This window comes from Melanerpes formicivorus, unplaced genomic scaffold (genome assembly GCF_026170545.1).
Source record: "Melanerpes formicivorus ecotype bairdi unplaced genomic scaffold, bMelFor1.0.p_v2 SCAF_72, whole genome shotgun sequence".
Taxonomy (NCBI): Eukaryota; Metazoa; Chordata; class Aves; order Piciformes; family Picidae; genus Melanerpes; species Melanerpes formicivorus.
Window position 1 is genome coordinate 3,450,022 of NW_027142424.1, and position 16,539 is coordinate 3,466,560.

The window sequence follows — 16,539 nt, forward strand, 5'->3', positions numbered from 1 at the left end:
GTGGGGTTGTGGCGGCCTATGAGCGGCGGCCCCGTGCCCCGGAAGGGGCGTAGCGCTAGACGGAAGTCCCCCCTCCCCTTTTGCTGCTGGCCCGCCGCTCGGTGCCCCTTCCCGCTGGGCTCCGCCATGTCGCCGGTGCGGGCGGTGCTGGCGCTGCTGGCCGCGCTGGCGGCTCCGGCTGCTGCCTACTTCGTCAGCATCGACGCGCACGCTGAGGAGTGCTTCCTGGAGCGGGTGCCGTCCGGCACAAAGATGGGGCTCATCTTCGAGGTGGCGGAGGGGGGCTTTCTAGACATCGATGTGGAGGTGAGGCGGGACGGCACTGACGTGGTGGGCTGACCTTGGGCCGCGCTGAGATGAGGGCTGCCGCGCTGAGAGGAGGGCTGCTGCGTTCTGCCCCGCCATCACGGAGCTGCCCCGTGGCTGGGCCCTGCCGGGAGCTCCCGGGCGGGCAGCGGTGGCGGTGCCCTGTGGAGACGAGGGGGCGAACACTGGCTCGAGCGTGCTGATAACCTTTGGCTACTTTGGGACGGTCCCGTCTCGTCGAGGGGGCTCCCTGCAGGCTTGCTGCTGGGTAGCGGGTCTCTGCCCGGCTGGACTGGGCCTTGCGTGGCGGCGTGGGCATTTCTGAGAGGACGAGGTGCCTCTCTTGGGGGTTGCATTTCGTAAGGCCGCTTCTGTTGCTGCAGATGGAAGTCTTCCTGCTTTCAGAGCCGTGCTCTACAGATTTTCATTGTTGTTCTGCCTGATATAGTCCTGTCGTAATACACTGTTTGTCAGGAAGAACGAACGGGGTTGTTCTTTACAGAAGCGTGTTGCTTACCCTGAGATTAAATGTCCCTCTCCTTGAATCAAAAAGTGTTTGTTTTAATCAGGTGGATTACCATTTTGAAAGTTGTAGGCAAGTCCTTTTTGTCTTTGAGACGTTGAATTAGTGGCAGAATAATAAATAAGGTTTTCTTTCATTTTGCTGGAAAGCAGATAGTCGTTTTCTTGGGATAGCTTAGCCACGAGAGAAGCGTTACTGAGAGTGAATGTGAGAGTTTAAAGTTGTACAGTGCTCTTGAGGCAGGGCACAGTCGGGGAGCTCTAAATTCCCATTCACATGTCACTAGTGGAAACTCAGCAGCACTTTGGCCTAGTGGGACAGGAGCCTTGGGACCACAGTGATCCTTAGCACTCAGTACTTGAGCCATTGGTCCAGTTGAAACGGCAGCTGCAGCAATGCACAGCTGTGTGTCTGAGGTAGTGTTGGCATGCAGGAGAATGTGGTGGTTTTTTCCAATTTTAATTTAATTTTTTTTTAGTGTTTGTTTTCCTTCAAGCAGCAGAGATAAGATTTCCTCTGCAGTTGTTAATTTGAGTAATAGCCAGGACTGTCAATAGCTTGTGGCTTGTTTGTTCATGACTCTTTCTTATCTGGAATATGGAAGGCCGGTAATCTTGGTTAGTAAGAGAGGCTTTTGTGTGGATTTCTTTACCCAGAAGCTTTTTGGTAATTTGTTTTTTAAAAATAAAAGGATTTCTGTGCAGAAAAATGCACCACTGCTTTCCAGTTGTGTATGAAGAATGCTAAGCCAGTCAGATTACAGGTGATACCGGTAATTCTGACTGGGTAAGTTCACAGTACGCGTGCAGCGTTGTAATGGGGTGTTTAAACTCGCTGTGTTTTAAAGAAAGTGCATGATGTTTTGTTTTCCCCACCCAGATTACAGGCCCTGATAATAAAGGAATTTATAAAGGTGATCGAGAGTCCAGTGGAAAATACACGTTTGCTGCCCACATGGATGGAACTTACAAGTTTTGCTTTAGCAACAGAATGTCCACCATGACTCCCAAGATAGTGATGTTCACTATTGATATCGGGGAAGCTCCAAAGGGGCAAGACATGGAGACAGAAGGTGAGGAAAACTTTTGGAAAGATATGGACTCCATCTCAGGAGCTTTTCTTCCTGCATGCATGCCTTAGACATGACTACGATTCTCAGAATCCCTGTGTCCTCAGGCTAAGTAGCTGTTCTCTTGCACAGCTAAAAGGGATAAGGATGTTTTTAGAGCTCATTACACAGTTTAATGCAAAATCACCAGGGAATCACTTGGCCATCTGCAGAAACTAATGCTTTCATCCTTTAGTCTGTTCATTGGTTTCATTGTCCAATTTCTAGTGTGCTCAGCAGTACGTAGACTACTCCCTGCATTAGTTGAGCCCTTGGATAAATGTGCTAATATAGAAATCTTCTTTTAGCCATGTAATTTACTATTTTATCTGCAGTCTTTTGTCCTGTACTTGTGTTCATCTCTTACACTTTTCTCTAGGTGGTGGAGATACCTGGGATGGTATGTGTACTGCTTTTTGAAAGCTCATTAGCATCTTGTCTTTTGCATATGTTTATTCACTAACAGCTAACGTTTGCTCTGTAACATTTGTTTGTAGCATGAGAATGTCTTTTTAATAAACTACATAAAAGGTCTGATTCTGAGCAATGCTGAGCACCTGCAAGCTTCCATCAAGAGGTTCATACCCTTAGCAGCTCTTGGGATCAAGTCCTTGAACTGTCTGTGACAATTTATCTTCAGGTGGTTATTTGTGGCTAGCAGAAGGCTTAATTGGGAGTTTTAGGTGAAATTAAAACACTGAATATCCAAGATTACTGGATGTTTTAGCTGGTGTTTCTTTTTATTGCTGAAAATGGGTCTTGAATAACCAAAGGCTTTGGGAAGTAATAAGCTTTTAAGTTGTGAGCTACCAGTAATGTTACAAAGGGGGGGAAAAAAAAAACTTGTCATTTGCTGTGAAAGAAATGAATGTGTTGGTTAGCAAGTTACAAAGTTTTATTTAGAAATCACTAACTAGCTAGAAAGGCAATCAATTCCTGGTTTCCATTTTGACAAGTAAATAAGTGTGTGCATTAAGTATCACAAGTAACAAGTTCTAACGATTTTTCTTAAGGACTCATTTAAATCTTTCATTGAGTCTCAATGTATCTGCTGTAAATCTTGGTGTAGCTTTAAATTTGTAAGGCAAACAGTTGTTCTTGGGTGTATTTTTTTCTGGAGTGTGTTTAAACACTCCCTGCAACTGTAATTTCTTCTCTTACTAATAAACTGCAGTGGCCAGTTGCCCATAAAAATAAGGGATTTACAGTATTAGCAAAGTGTGTGTGGCTTACACAACTATTCAGATGTCAGTTAACTGTCTTGAGTGTTAGCCTCTGGTTTCCTATTTGACTGTTCCCCTTAGGGTGTATATTTTGAATAGCTTTATTTTCAGAATGTCATCTGAAACAGTTTATAAATTAAAAGATAGCTTCAAAGTCAAGAACATCCCTTCAGTAGAAAATGTCTTAGGTTTTGTGACTTAAGAGAGCTGATTGCCCAGAGTGTTTCTTTGGAATGATAACTTGAACTTCTTTTGTTGCTAGAAAACTTTGGAAATCACTTGTGTAAGTTATACATTCATAAGTGGATAGTTCTTTGAGCATAAATATATTTAAAAGATCCTGTGATTGACACACAACTAAATCTTAGGTGCTTGGTCCTTTCAGTTGCTGAACTCTCTCAAGTTAGTTTACTGTCACTAGGTTGGTATTTTCTTCCTTTTATGCTTTCCCAACATCCCAGAACCTGAAGCCAGTTCCTGCCTTCTGCCAGCCCCCTTTGGCATTGTTTCTGCTGAATGCTGTGCTTCAGCTAAACAGGAGGATCACAAGATGTGAAATGTTGCTTCAGAAAGTGATCTCATTTTGCCAGCATCATGATCTTAAGCTAAATTCTCAGTCATTCTATTTTTGCAATCTTAACAACTGGGGAAGGCTGTGATGTTAAGATAATTTGCTTGAAATACACTGGACAATACCAGCAAGTAGATACTAGAGTGTGTTACTGAGCTCACCTGTTGTCACATTCTGTTTTTCTGGAGAAGTGTGCCCGTGCTGGAAATAAGTGGTCTGTGCTGACTCTGAATTTTGTGTCTTCTGCCTTCTAGTTGGGTGTAGAGAATGTTTTACCACTTATTACAAACCATGGGGATGTCTTAGGAAAAGTGGTGCTGTGAAAACTAAACTTGACTTGGCTGTGAGGCTAGAGAGTTTTCAGCTTTACAGGCTGCATTTTTCAGAACTTCTGCGACAGGAAATTAAATCTAACCACTGGTAAACTGTGAAAATACATGTTTTGAGTCAATAACAGACTTTCTTATGTTTCTGAAATTATTCCACAGCTCATCAGAACAAGCTAGAAGAGATGATCAATGAGCTAGCAGTGGCCATGACAGCTGTAAAGCATGAACAGGAGTACATGGAAGTTCGTGAAAGAATACATAGAGCAAGTATGTGCCTTCAACTTAAATGCTTTCTCCCCTCTCATGAATTTAATGTGATTTAAAATACAAGGCAATGGAAGCTATTCCCAGTTACAAACAAAAAATTGAGAACAAGTTCTGATGGAGCTCCCTGTAAAATAAAGAATGTAGTTGGTGCTTGCAGTCGTCTTTAAATTGGCTCTCCTCATGCAATGAATATTGCTGTGCAAAATAATCTCTGCTTAATTGGTGTAAATTCTGTATTGCTTTGGCACATTCATGAGGATATCAGTAATGATGTGGTTCCCAGGAACAGAGCTATTTCCTCATCCTTGAAGTGGGTGTGGCTTAATAATAGAGCTTTAAAAAACCTTTAATTGAAATATTGCAGAGTTGCTGTTACTTCCAAGTAGAGAATAGGATTAACTCTCCAGTCATGGCCCTTGCTTTCTGAAATACAGCTTAGGGTGTGACAGAGAGTGTCAAATGGTGCCTCAGGGGAAGGCCAGGGGGAGTAAAGGGCAAATACTCTTAATGTGAAAATGCATTATACTAAAGCACTGGCTCCTCAATTTTTTGAACCTATGAATATCTCCAGGTTTAGGACTTCTGTTGCTAATGGTCTTATTTAAGAAAATGCTCAATCATTCAAAACAAAGCTGATGAACCTTTAGAAACTCTTCACTTGACTTGGAGTCCATAATACACAACCATTGCTTGAAAAAGCAAACAGCTTCTGTCTGTCTGGCATCTTTGAAGGTGGGCAGAATAGAGAGCGAGCTGCAGTATGTGTCCAAAGTTGAAATGAAAACATCTTGCACAGCACAGTTCAAGGTGTTAAGAAAAAACTTCCCTCTCAGTTCTTAAATTTCCTCTCTAGGGCTGCAGAGTCTGTTGTGATGACATGATACACATATCAGTAGTGGATGTGCAGTGCTCCAGTTCCAGTGACAGTTTGTTTCCAGTTTGTTTCAAATGCTTTGTTCCTTACTTCTGCTTTTCTTTTTTTCTTTCCCCCAACAGTTAATGACAACACAAACAGCAGAGTGGTTCTTTGGTCATTCTTTGAAGCTCTTGTACTAGTTGCCATGACACTGGGACAAATCTACTATCTGAAGAGGTTTTTTGAAGTCCGAAGGGTGGTTTAAGAATGCTTTTCTGGTCCCGGATTTCAGTTCACTGTCTACCAAACATCCTGGTCACAAAAAAAAAAAAGTCATTTAGTTTCTGAACCCTCTTTACTGAACTGTAAAACTTATTTGCTTCTGTTCCTTCCTAGTTAAAAAAAATGAATTGTTTTTATATATCTTCTGTAGCAAAAGCTGTGCTGAAATCTTGTCACTTAATTGGCATAACTTTTTTTCACTTAAATCTGCCTAGTCTGTATGCTAAGCGAGGTCCAAGCAAACTGCAGATGCTGTAACTCAGCTGTAGTAACAAGCAATGTTGATGTCTCTTCTAACGTGTTTTTTTCCCCCCTGTTTTCATAAGTACTTGCAGTTCTAGCTAGGGAAACGGTACAAAGCCCTAACATATGACTGTTTGCAATTTTGACATCTTTAACCCTGCAGTAGGTGTTAAAAAAATGGAAATAGTCCCTTCTTCACTTATGTAAACTGCCAAGGAGAAGTGATTGGAACTTTATGCTGATAACGAACAGAAGACAGCTGACCACTTCCACTCTAGTACTCACGCCTAGTTGCTATTTAAAAGGAAGTCTTCAGTAACTCTCCTAACTACATCAACTTATTCCCAAAGCTCTTTTGAATTAACCGGTTGATATGAAAATACGTTTTCTCCTCATCACTGAATGTTTTTAGTCTTTCACAGGTTTTCTATCGGAGCCAATTGTGTGCAGTGTCTTGCAAACCGTAGTTAACCCTTTGGTTTCTGCAGGTCCAAAGCTCAGACTGTTGGCGCTGCTGCAGAACGCAATTAGTGCTCAGGAAACCTGGACTCCTGATGCCAAAGGGTTAATGAATCTGGGGGTTTCTTGCGATGCTATGCAGCCCTTGTATTTAAGTTCGGTGGCAGTCTCTGCCGTTACCTGATCATAACGAGCATAATGCTGAATACCAGCGCGGTTTCTTTTTTTCAGGCACATGTAGATTTGTTTTTGTACAAAGTTCCTTTCCTCAGTATCTGATGATTGGTTTAAAAAATTAAAGAAGCGTCTGATGTGGGTGCTGAGCCAGGATTATGTTGTGACTGATGTACATTAGTTGTAATCATTTTTGGGGTGGGGTGGGGTCTTTTCCAGGGGGGAGCCTCTACAAGTAACACACAACAGTTTTGTACAATTAATTTAAGATTTGTTACAGGTTTTCATGTTCCAGGTAAAGGTTTTTCAACCTTGGGCAAACACTTGCAGCAGTTCTTCAGGAAGGTGGCTCTTACACCTTACTGCAACTGTTGTGTGCCAATATTTTTGTGTAAAACACTTAAAATTGAATTCTAAGATGTACATTTAAAAATTGCTTGTGAATCTAAATATGACCCAGGTTCGATAAATAAACAAATTCTTTAAAAAAGGTGGTGTTTCTTCCCCCCCCCCCCCCTTTTTTTTTTTTACAAATGTTTACTGTGATGCTTTAAGGAGCACTCAAAGCTTTGTAATAAAGATACAGGAATCAATCAGACTTCCTTTCCACTTTAGGGGCAGGTAGAAGAAATTTTGGGTGCTTCTAACCCTGCAGCATTGCTGCTCAGTTTTGGGACAGCTCTTGCAATGTTATGTATGACCCACAGAAGTACTTCACTGTCATAAAATGCCAGTGTGGTGGGGGTGGAAGGGACCCCTGGAGATCATCTAGCCCAGCTTTCTGCTGAAGCAGGGTCACCCACAGCAGGTTGCCTAGGATCAGTGTCCAGGTGGGTTTTCAATCTCTCCAGAGGAGTCTCCACAACCTTTTTGGGCAGCCTACTCCAGGGCTTCAGCACCCTCACAGGAAACCAGTTTCTCTTCCTGTTCAGAGGGAGCCTCCTAGATTCCAGTTTGTGCCTATTGCCCTTCATACTGTCTTGGCATACCACTGACACATCTGTCCCCATCCTCTTGCCCCCCGTGCATTAGATATTTATGTGCAGTGAAAAGAGAAGATACTCTGGTAGGCTACTTTCCATAAACCCGCTATTTTTCAGTTGTATCCAAAAGGTGGTTTAGTTTTCTCGAGGAGGAGGTAAAACCCTAGTGGAGGCGGATGGTGGCAGCAATGCCGAGGCCGGAACCAAAGTGCTGCGGCCCCTGTTTCCGCACGGGCCCCGAGGGCGGCCTCGCGTGAGGCCGGGCGGCGGACCCGGCTGAGACACCCGTCCAAGATGGAGGCGGTGACTGAAGGGAGCTGGCAGTCGCTGCCTGTGGCGCTGAGCCCGGGTGTGCTGCAGGCGCTGCGGGAGCTCGGCTTCGCCCGCATGACACCAGTGCAGGTGAGGGGCCGCGGGGAGCGGCCACAGGCCCGCGGCTGTCCCGGGGAGGGAGAGGATACGGCGGGGAGGTTAGGGCCTGAGGAAGAAGAGTGGCGGGCGGTGCTGGCAGCGCCAGCTGGCCGTCCGTGCTGGCCTGAGGAAGGAGGGCGCTGGCGGTGTCGGTAGGCTCGGTCGTAGCCCCGAGGCCGCAGGTCAGAGCGGTTACGGGATTCAATAGCAGCGAAGGAAGTCGAAACCCATGGCTCTTCTGTCCCTGTCTCTGCTGCGGGAACGTTTACAGAGAGCTTTGGTATGTCCTGGGGGAATTCAGCCTCTGTGAGATTTACTTCCACCATTGCCTTTCAACTGTTCATGCGATGTTTCTCTTTTCCCAGTCTGCCACCATTCCCCTTTTCATGAATAACAAGGATGTGGCCGCAGAGGCGGTGAGTGCCTTTTCTTGCTGGAGTTCATTGCTACTTTGGTGTCTCTCTGGAGCTGAGGGAGGACTGACTCTCTTTCCATTCTCACAGGTAACAGGCAGTGGCAAAACCTTAGCATTTGTAATTCCCATACTGGAAATTCTTCTCAGAAGAGAAGAAAAATTGAAGAAAATGCAGGTAAGAGAAGTTCTGCTGTTCTGTGGATTGGAGGACTTCAGAAAAAGTGCCAATAAGGAAAATTGCATACACATAGAATGAGTGTCTGCTCAGCTCTTTGGTATAACAGTGATGATAAACTGTTTAATACTGAATAAATAATTTAGGTGCTTTATTTACACTTAGATATAGTGTCTTATTTGGTCAAAACAGGGTCTGAGCTGTTTGAGAAATGTACCAGACCCACTGATGTATTGCAAACAGGAGTCTTTGAGTGCCTTTTGGCACCCATTGGCTTTGGATATGTTTTAATGTACAGAGAACTTGCACTGTTGTTGCTGTTAAATGTCATTATTAAGTACTGCTCTTTGAGAATAGATATTCTGCACCTCTGTCCTGTTATTTTGTAGTCTTTGTGGAAATGTTTTATCTAAAATTAGCATCATAAACATGGCTCATATTTGCTTAGCTTGTAGGGAGAATTTTCCCCAAATCTTTCATTTGGTCTGTTAATAAAATTCCTTTTGTTTTCCCCTTACAGGTTGGAGCTATAATTATCACTCCAACGAGAGAATTAGCTATTCAAATTGAAGAGGTGCTGTCACATTTCACAAAACACTTCCCCAAGTTTAGGTGGGTGAACTTCAGGCTTGTCACAAACATAGTTCCTTTTAATTTGTATTTCTGTCACTGATAAGATAGCAAAACTTAAAAGATGACCTAAATCTTGTTTTATTGTTTTAGTCAGATTCTTCTAATTGGTGGAAGGAATCCCATGGAAGATGTTGAAAAGTTTAAGGAACATGGGTGAGTTCTTGTTACCCATTTTTACCAATGCCTTGTCTATTTTCTCCATGTCCTTGGGGTTTTATAATTAGGGCTGGCTCTAAACTTTGGTGGTACTGCATGAATATGTTAGGGAGTGCGGTGAGGAAATGGTGGATTAATGCCACAGGACAGTAGGGAAGGATCTTGTGTAACATTGCTGCCATTTACATGCTGTTTGGGTGAAGAATGGCATGCAGCACAGAGAGCTGAAAAAGTCTCCACAATGTTTCAGTTCCTTCTTTTTTGTAAATGTACTCACAGTAGGCTCTAGTGAGATTGAGAGCCTGCTTATGAATAGTTCTCTGGAACTGTTTGGTGCTGATACTGATCATAAAGTCTTGAAACAATCATATCTGCCCCTGGCTTTTGCATGGAGCTACCAAATATTTCTTCCAGCTGATAGCAGATGGTTTATTCTCTGCTTTTATTATCACAAATGGTATCCTTTCACCTGAGGATGTTTTGTCCCATCAGCATAGTGCCTGAGAGGCACTGAAGTGGGAATACAGTTGGAAGTGGCAAACTCTGTTTTATTGAGGAATGTAATCAGCTTGCATGCAGATTTGTGCTGTGATGGTGTCTGCAGCTCCTCCAAGGGCTTTACCTTGCCATGTTACAAACTCACTGTGTGTCTTATTCACAAACAGGGGGAACATCATTGTAGCTACACCAGGTCGCTTGGAAGATCTGTTCAGAAGAAAAGCAGATGGGCTGGACCTGGCAACTTGTGTGAAATCTCTTGATGTGTTGGTTTTAGATGAAGCAGACAGGCTTCTAGATATGGGCTTTGAAGCAAGGTATTTGAATAATAAGTTCTAGTAACACTTTTGCAGTGGTAAATGAGTTTGTGCCTGATTGGTGTGAGTGAGCATGGCCTACAATGACCTCTAAAGTTAGAATTGTTCTGTTTTGTTCTTTTACCTCTCTTTGCTCTGTAGACTGCATGAAACAATTGCTAGGAGGGGAAGAGAATAAGGAAAAGTGTATCCTTGTTGAATACAGAGCTTTTTCCTGATGTGTATTAACACATGCTGTGTTAATGTTTGACATTTACTCATCAGAATGACTTAAAACAGTTGAACCCAGCTTTGATGTCCCTTGTGTCTTGCTGTCACAGCTAATATAATCACTTAACAGGAGATTGGCGCTTGATAATAAAAACTATTTTGTTTGTAAAATCTTACTGCCAGTGATTAAACTTCTTTCTGAGGGAAGTTTTGGGACAGTTATGTTTTACATGTGCTTACTTGCAGTTTAAATGCCATTCTGGACTTTTTGCCCAAGCAGAGACGGACAGGGCTCTTCTCAGCAACTCAGACTCAGGAGGTGGAGAACCTGGTGAGAGCTGGTCTCCGGAATCCTGTCCGCATCTCGGTGAAGGAGAAGGGAGTGGCTGCAAGCAACACACAGAAAACCCCAACACGCCTGGAGAACTATTATATGGTGTGAACCTCTGTGCTTTATGATAGCTTCTTGTTCTCTGTCTTTCTTCCCTGGTTCTATCAGTAAGTTTCTAAGTCTTGACCAGTTAGGGCCATGTTAATAGAGGAACCAAGTCTCAAAAATTAAAGCTCTTGCAGGTTCTCTAAAGCTCAGTAACTGAGCTAAGGAAAAAGACCAGAATTGGCAGCCCTGTGAGTTTTGTTTGGCTGGCCAGGAGTTGCAACCCTAAACAAGCTGCAGTGCTGTGGCTCCTTGTCCTGCTTGTGACAAAACTTTGGCAATTTCAGAGAAATGGCAGAGGGGAACCTGGGAAAGTGAGGGAGGAGGATAGTGGCAGGGGATGGGAAGACTGGAAGTTAAAGTATTTGTTTTTAATTAAACTAAGATGCATCAAAGAGTGGTGTTGCACATGATGAACTGTGGGAGAATGATCGGTATCATAGGTGCTGTTCAGTGCACACTGAAAGAAGAAGTGGGCAGATCACTTTGTATCAAGTCCATTTGCTTACTTTGTTTTTCTTTTGCATTGCATAGATCTGCAAAGCGGATGAGAAGTTCAATCAGCTGGTGCATTTTCTTCGACAGCACAAACAGGAAAAGCATCTAGTCTTTTTCAGGTAGTTCTGTTTGTGTTTCATTGTGGACAGTGTGGTGTTTCATTTTTTAAATTCCAAAGCTGTGCCCTGTGACAAAGCACACAGCTGTTTTGAAAGTGAGTCGTTTGAATCGTATGTGTAGAATGTGGTGCCTAAAGAGAGACCGAGTATTGCTTCCTACCAGGATTGTGTTGAACTTAAAGAATGCACATAGAACATGTTTTGTTTAGTAGAGTAAGGTATTACAGATGATGTACAGTTCTGGACTCTCCTGTTCAAGAGAGACAAGGAACTACTGGAGAGAGTCCAGTGGAGGCTGGGAAGATGCTGAGGGTCCTGGAGCATCTCTGTGAGGGGAAAGGCTGAGAGGCCTGGGGCTGTTTAGCTTGGAGAAGAGCAGCCTGAGAGATCTGCTCAATGCATATAAATAATTGAAGGGAGGGGGTCAAAAAGATGGGGCCAGACTCTTTTCAGTGGTGCCCAGTGATAGGACAAGGGGCAGTGGGCACAAATGAACCCAGGAAGTTCCACCTAAACATAAGGAGAAACTTTCCTGTGAAGGTGCCGGCTGCCCAGGGAGGTGTTGGAGTCTCCCTTTCTGGACAGGTTCCAAAGCCACCTGGACATTGTGATCCTGTGCAGCCTACTCTGGGTGACACTACTTTAGCAGAGGTGTTGGACTAGATGACTCCAGAGGTCACTTCCAACACCCACTGTGCTGGGATTCTGGGGTTTAAATAAAAATAGGCACAGGTGTATATTTGGGAAAGGTCTTGGACCACTCTAGTTTGACTATCTAAACCAGATAAAAAATGCAACATCATTTTTTTGTTTTTATGTCTGTTTTTACCACAACAGCACATGTGCCTGTGTAGAATACTATGGGAAGGCTTTGGAATCCTTAATTAAACAAGTGAAAATCATGAGCATTCATGGGAAAATGAAACACAAGCGTAACAAGATCTTCACGGAGTTTCGGAAGCTCCCAGGGTAAGAACAGAGGGATAGGCAGAAGCAGAAATATGGAGGGATGTGTAATTCTGTCTGACAGTATTCTTCTGTCACTGCACTGTGCAGCCATGGCATTGTTTGTGCTGAGAAAGATGCTGCTAGCTGGTTCTGAATGTATTGAAATAACACAAACTACCTTCAGATGCTCAAAGTATGAGTATGTCCAGCCATGTGGCAGCATCAAAGGTGCAGAGACAGGGATTTAGGATACCCTGCAGCCTAGGACCCTCTAAAATTTGTGCTGCTTGCTGGCCAGATGTAGACATCATGAAGTCCATTGTTGCAGTTGCTATTGGTGCTGCTGTTTAATCTGGGCATATTATAGTTACATGCTACAGCCATTAGCCTTGATGTTTAAATCTCACTGATAGGGACCTGGTAGTGAAAATAACCTTGTCCTTACAGGTAGCCCAGGGAAACCCAGGGTGGTGTTTGATTAGTAGATGAACAAGGATTTGGTTATACAGCATTGTAATTGTCAGATTTTCAGGGTGTTAAGAGACTCTTTCCTTGTCTAGCTCAGATGTTTACTGCATGGAACCTGAATTTTAGCATTTGATAGTGTAAGAGAAACAATTGCCAGCAGACTGTAAGAACAGTTGTTTCAAACAGCATGCTAAAACTTGGTCTCTTCAGTCATGTAATAAAATAAGTATAGTATTAAGTTCAACTCTGGTGGATGCAGTGGTGATTTAAAAGTAGAACCTGTGATAAGGGATTGATTTTTCATTGTCAAGTAATGTAAATCACATTCCTTTTCATAATGTTAGAATACTGTGCAAAATTGTAGTTGGTGGAAGCTTCAATTACCTTAAGTATTTTGTTTCTTTGCAAAACCCCAATGTTTTAAAACATTTTGTTCCCCATTCTGCAGTGTAGATGCAGAACACACAGCTGGGGGGACACACTGGCTCGTCTCAACCTTTTAACTAAAATACACTTTTTCTTCCTCTAGTGGCATTTTAGTTTGCACTGATGTGATGGCCCGTGGCATAGACATTCCAGAAGTACACTGGGTTTTGCAGTATGACCCACCTAGCAGTGCAAGGTATGACTTCAGAGCTCGAGAACCTGTGCTCATCGTCATGTTACTGCACTGTGCAGTAACCACCGAGGAGGTGGTGGAGTCACCATCATTAGAGGTGTTCAGGAGGAGACTTGATGGGGTGCTTGGTGCCATGGTTTAATTGATTAGGTGGTTTGGATTGGTTGATAGGTTGGATGTGATGATCTTGAAGGTCTCTTCCAACCTGGTCTATTCTATTCTATTCTAAATTGGAACACACACTGCTGAAAACGTGTTGAATCACTGCCTGGAAGTTAATCTGAGTGGAAACACAAACTAAAGGAGGCTGAAACCCTGCTGTTTTGTTGTGACTGCTGTGGATTGAAATCTCTTTGTGTTATCAGTGCATAAGCCAAATAGGTGATTGCTACTTAGATCTGTGTGAAGAGACCCTCTGGGGTAAGGCGTTGTGTGAGAAGGTCAAAGAAATAATGAGAGGGTGAGTGAGAACAGAGATGAGAGTGGGGACAGAACTTTCCAAGGAAGGGTCCACTGCAAGCTTACATGAATGGCACATTTGTATTTTAATTTCTACTGTGATAATTCTGCTTCAGGTTCACCCCTAACCAGATACCCCTTGCTGTAGCACACAGCTTTAATAATTAAGTGGGACTACTGCATGTATGGCATTTCATTGATTCCTGGTGGTTATTTCAAAAGTACATGGTACTTTTGTATTTTCCATTCCACAAGATCTGCTTTTGTGCTGCCTGATACTTCTGTGATCAGGCTGAGCATTTCCTGTTAAGTGAGCTCTGTGTTCTGTTCCAGTGCCTTTGTGCATCGGTGTGGCCGGACAGCACGGATTGGTAATGTGGGCAGCGCGCTTGTGTTTTTGCTTCCCATGGAAGAGGCTTACATTAATTTCCTTTCAATCAACCAAAAGGTTAGTGGGCTTTTATTCTACCCCAAAGCAGGGAAAGGCAAGGGGACAGGCTTACTGATGGGGAGTTTTGACATCAGAATTTGTAGAGTTTAAGGCCATATGCACAGGGAAGGTTTTATCAGAGGTGCACAATTGAAAAAAGGCAAGAGCTGCTTAGTAATCAGCTGTTGGAACTCAATGGCTCCCAGCGCTGTCTGCTGAGTTTGTAGTAGGAATATGTGATGCATCGATTAAGGAAAGGTTTTTCACTTCTAAGGATGTGTAGACTGAACTTTTCCAGAAGGGCAACACTGGTCTGTGCTCTTACTCCCAACTCCACCACCAATTTACACACTGCACGCTCTGTGCTCTTTAACTCTGATAATTTCCTATGCCTGGTCCTGCATTTTTGGAGTTAATCGTATCTATTCTCCAGAGCCCTACTAATGAAAACATAACTTGATGAGGCACATGATGATGTTGCCCCTCTCCCAAGCTGTAGTCTGTGGAGTCTTCTGCTGGGCTAGGATATCAGGGCTGAGTAGTGACCTGGAGTGTAGAAATGAACAAGTAGGAGAAAAAGGGCTCAAACCTTGTTCAAGATTACCTGGGGATGAAGTGTGTGTTTGAAATTGTTCAGCTGAACTTTTCCTTTGGTTTTGTATTTCTTGCCTGTTTTTCAGTGTCCCATGCAGGAAATGAAACCACAGACAGATGTGTTAGATCTTCTTCCAAAACTGAAGGCTATGGCCCTAGCTGACAGGGCAGTGTTTGAGAAGGGGATGAAAGCTTTTGTGTCTTACATCCAGGCCTATGCCAAACACGAATGTAATCTCATCTTCCGAGTAAAAGGTAATTCCCAGCAGGGCCTGCCAGCTCCTGCTCTTCTTTTCAGAAGACAGTATTTGCTTGTGGAAAAACAACAGTGTTCTTGTCCACAAGCTTCAACTGCTGGGTTTCTCATCTCAAATTTACTTTCTGTAGCATCAGATTGTGACAAAACTGTTTTTTTTTCCACGCAACTCATTTCTCACTATTTTCAAGAGAAAATGTTTAATTAGGGAGTTTGACCAAACTGATACAAGCATACATAAAAGTGATTTTGTGTTGTCACTAGTAATAAATACAGAGCCTGGGCGATACAAGAAGATAGTTTTTTGTGACTTAGTGAAATGAACTTTTCATCCAGCAGGAAACTGACTTTCAAATCTTTATCCCCATAGATCTGGACTTTGCTAGCCTTGCCAAAGGTTTTGCGCTGTTAAAAATGCCAAAGATGCCAGAACTACGAGGGAAGTGTTTTCCAGACTTTACTCCAGTCACTGTTAATACAGACTCCATTTCATTTAAGGATAAAAATAGAGAAAAACAGAGACAAAAGCAATTAGAACAACAAAGAAAAGAAAGAGAAGAAAACGGGGGAAAAAAGAAGTTCATAAAAAACAAAGCCTGGTCAAAGCAGAAAGCCAAAAGGGAGAAGAAAAAGAAAGTAACAGCTAAAAGGAAGCATGAAGAGGTAAACTGTGCCTGCTTTATTAAACTGCATGTGATTACTGTAGTGTAGGAACCTGCTCTCAAATGGCAGAGAGCCATGGAGTTTGAATTTGTTGGAAGTAACATCTGTAAATTAATGTGTTAGGACCTTGGTAGGCAAAGCTTAACAAAATTGCAGAGCAGCTTTTTAAAGCCAAACCTTAAAATAACTTCTCAGCACGCTGATGCCAGTCAGCCACGCTGCCAGCATTGGTAGCAGGGATTTTGATTTCTCAGAGGTACAGCAGTATGGCATGATGGTGGACAGCACTTGATTTTTTTTTTTCTCAAGTCTCAACATGTGCAACAGAGAGTTAGATTATTTTCTAGATGAAAATGGACTTTTATTTCCTGTTTGGATACTTGTGGCAAAATCTGTGTTGTAAGCTTCTCTTGTGTTCAGCTGTCTAGAATGAAAACCTGATGATGTTGTGTTTAATTTGTTGTTTTTCACCTGACAACAGGGCTCTGACATTGAAGATGAGGACATGGAAGAGTTGCTGAATGACACAAGACTCTTGAAAAGATTAAAAAAAGGAAAAATTAGTGAAGAAGAGTTTGAGAAGAGAGTAACAGGCAACCAGAGTAGACTCAAACCAGAAACTGTTGCTGACTTATAGAGTCTGAAGGCTGACAGTTATTCTAACACTTTCACATTAAAATACTCCTTGTTTCAATAAAATTGTATTTTTGTAACAAAATAATGTTGCAGAGAACAGAACCAATTTAATTTCTTCATAGAGAGACCTGTTGTTCATGGAGACATGCAGACAACCTAAGAGCACCATTCTTGTGTGGTATGGCAGGATCTGCAGCTTCCCCTTAGCAGCCCTATGCATGGTCTCGTTCCCAGGGACAGACCCCATGTCAGTAAGTCACAGTGTACCTCAGAA

General features: G+C 42.9%; 2 protein-coding genes across 4 annotated transcripts; both read left to right on the forward strand.

Moving 5' to 3' along the window:
- Positions 1–65: 65 nt before the first annotated feature.
- On the forward strand, positions 66–6,490 carry TMED2 (transmembrane p24 trafficking protein 2). Of its 2 annotated transcripts, XM_068163547.1 has the most exons (5): positions 66–306; positions 1,709–1,901; positions 2,317–2,337; positions 4,220–4,327; positions 5,324–6,490. In XM_068163547.1, exons 1-5 carry the CDS (start codon positions 127–129, stop codon positions 5,446–5,448), a joined length of 627 nt encoding a protein of 208 aa, XP_068019648.1. In that variant the 5' UTR covers positions 66–126; the 3' UTR covers positions 5,449–6,490. The 2 variants fall into 2 exon arrangements, with proteins under 2 accessions (XP_068019648.1, XP_068019649.1); XM_068163548.1 differs by lacking the exon at positions 2,317–2,337 and having other exon boundaries at positions 69–306.
- A 1,124-nt stretch (positions 6,491–7,614) lies between these two features.
- DDX55 (DEAD-box helicase 55) lies at positions 7,615–16,539 on the forward strand. Of its 2 annotated transcripts, none has more exons than XM_068163549.1 (14): positions 7,615–7,726; positions 8,101–8,151; positions 8,239–8,325; positions 8,846–8,937; positions 9,049–9,111; positions 9,780–9,929; positions 10,386–10,575; positions 11,110–11,192; positions 12,030–12,161; positions 13,138–13,230; positions 14,020–14,134; positions 14,797–14,965; positions 15,337–15,629; positions 16,111–16,539. In XM_068163549.1, the coding sequence occupies exons 1-14, from the start codon at positions 7,619–7,621 to the stop codon at positions 16,264–16,266; spliced, it is 1,782 nt and encodes a 593-aa protein (XP_068019650.1). In that variant the 5' UTR covers positions 7,615–7,618; the 3' UTR covers positions 16,267–16,539. The 2 variants fall into 2 exon arrangements, with proteins under 2 accessions (XP_068019650.1, XP_068019651.1); XM_068163550.1 differs by lacking the exon at positions 7,615–7,726 and adding an exon at positions 7,961–8,015.

Excerpts from the sequence above, each read along its gene's own strand:
- TMED2 (XM_068163547.1), top strand. The coding sequence starts at position 127 with ATGTCGCCGGTGCGGGCGGTGCTGGCGCTGCTGGCCGCGCTGGCGGCT. Across the intron at positions 307-1,708 it reads TTCTAGACATCGATGTGGAG|ATTACAGGCCCTGATAATAA; the intron begins GTGAGGCGGGAC and ends TTCCCCACCCAG. Across the intron at positions 2,338-4,219 it reads TGGTGGAGATACCTGGGATG|CTCATCAGAACAAGCTAGAA; the intron begins GTATGTGTACTG and ends ATTATTCCACAG.
- DDX55 (XM_068163549.1), top strand. The coding sequence starts at position 7,619 with ATGGAGGCGGTGACTGAAGGGAGCTGGCAGTCGCTGCCTGTGGCGCTG. Across the intron at positions 7,727-8,100 it reads CCCGCATGACACCAGTGCAG|TCTGCCACCATTCCCCTTTT; the intron begins GTGAGGGGCCGC and ends CTCTTTTCCCAG. Across the intron at positions 8,152-8,238 it reads AGGATGTGGCCGCAGAGGCG|GTAACAGGCAGTGGCAAAAC; the intron begins GTGAGTGCCTTT and ends CCATTCTCACAG.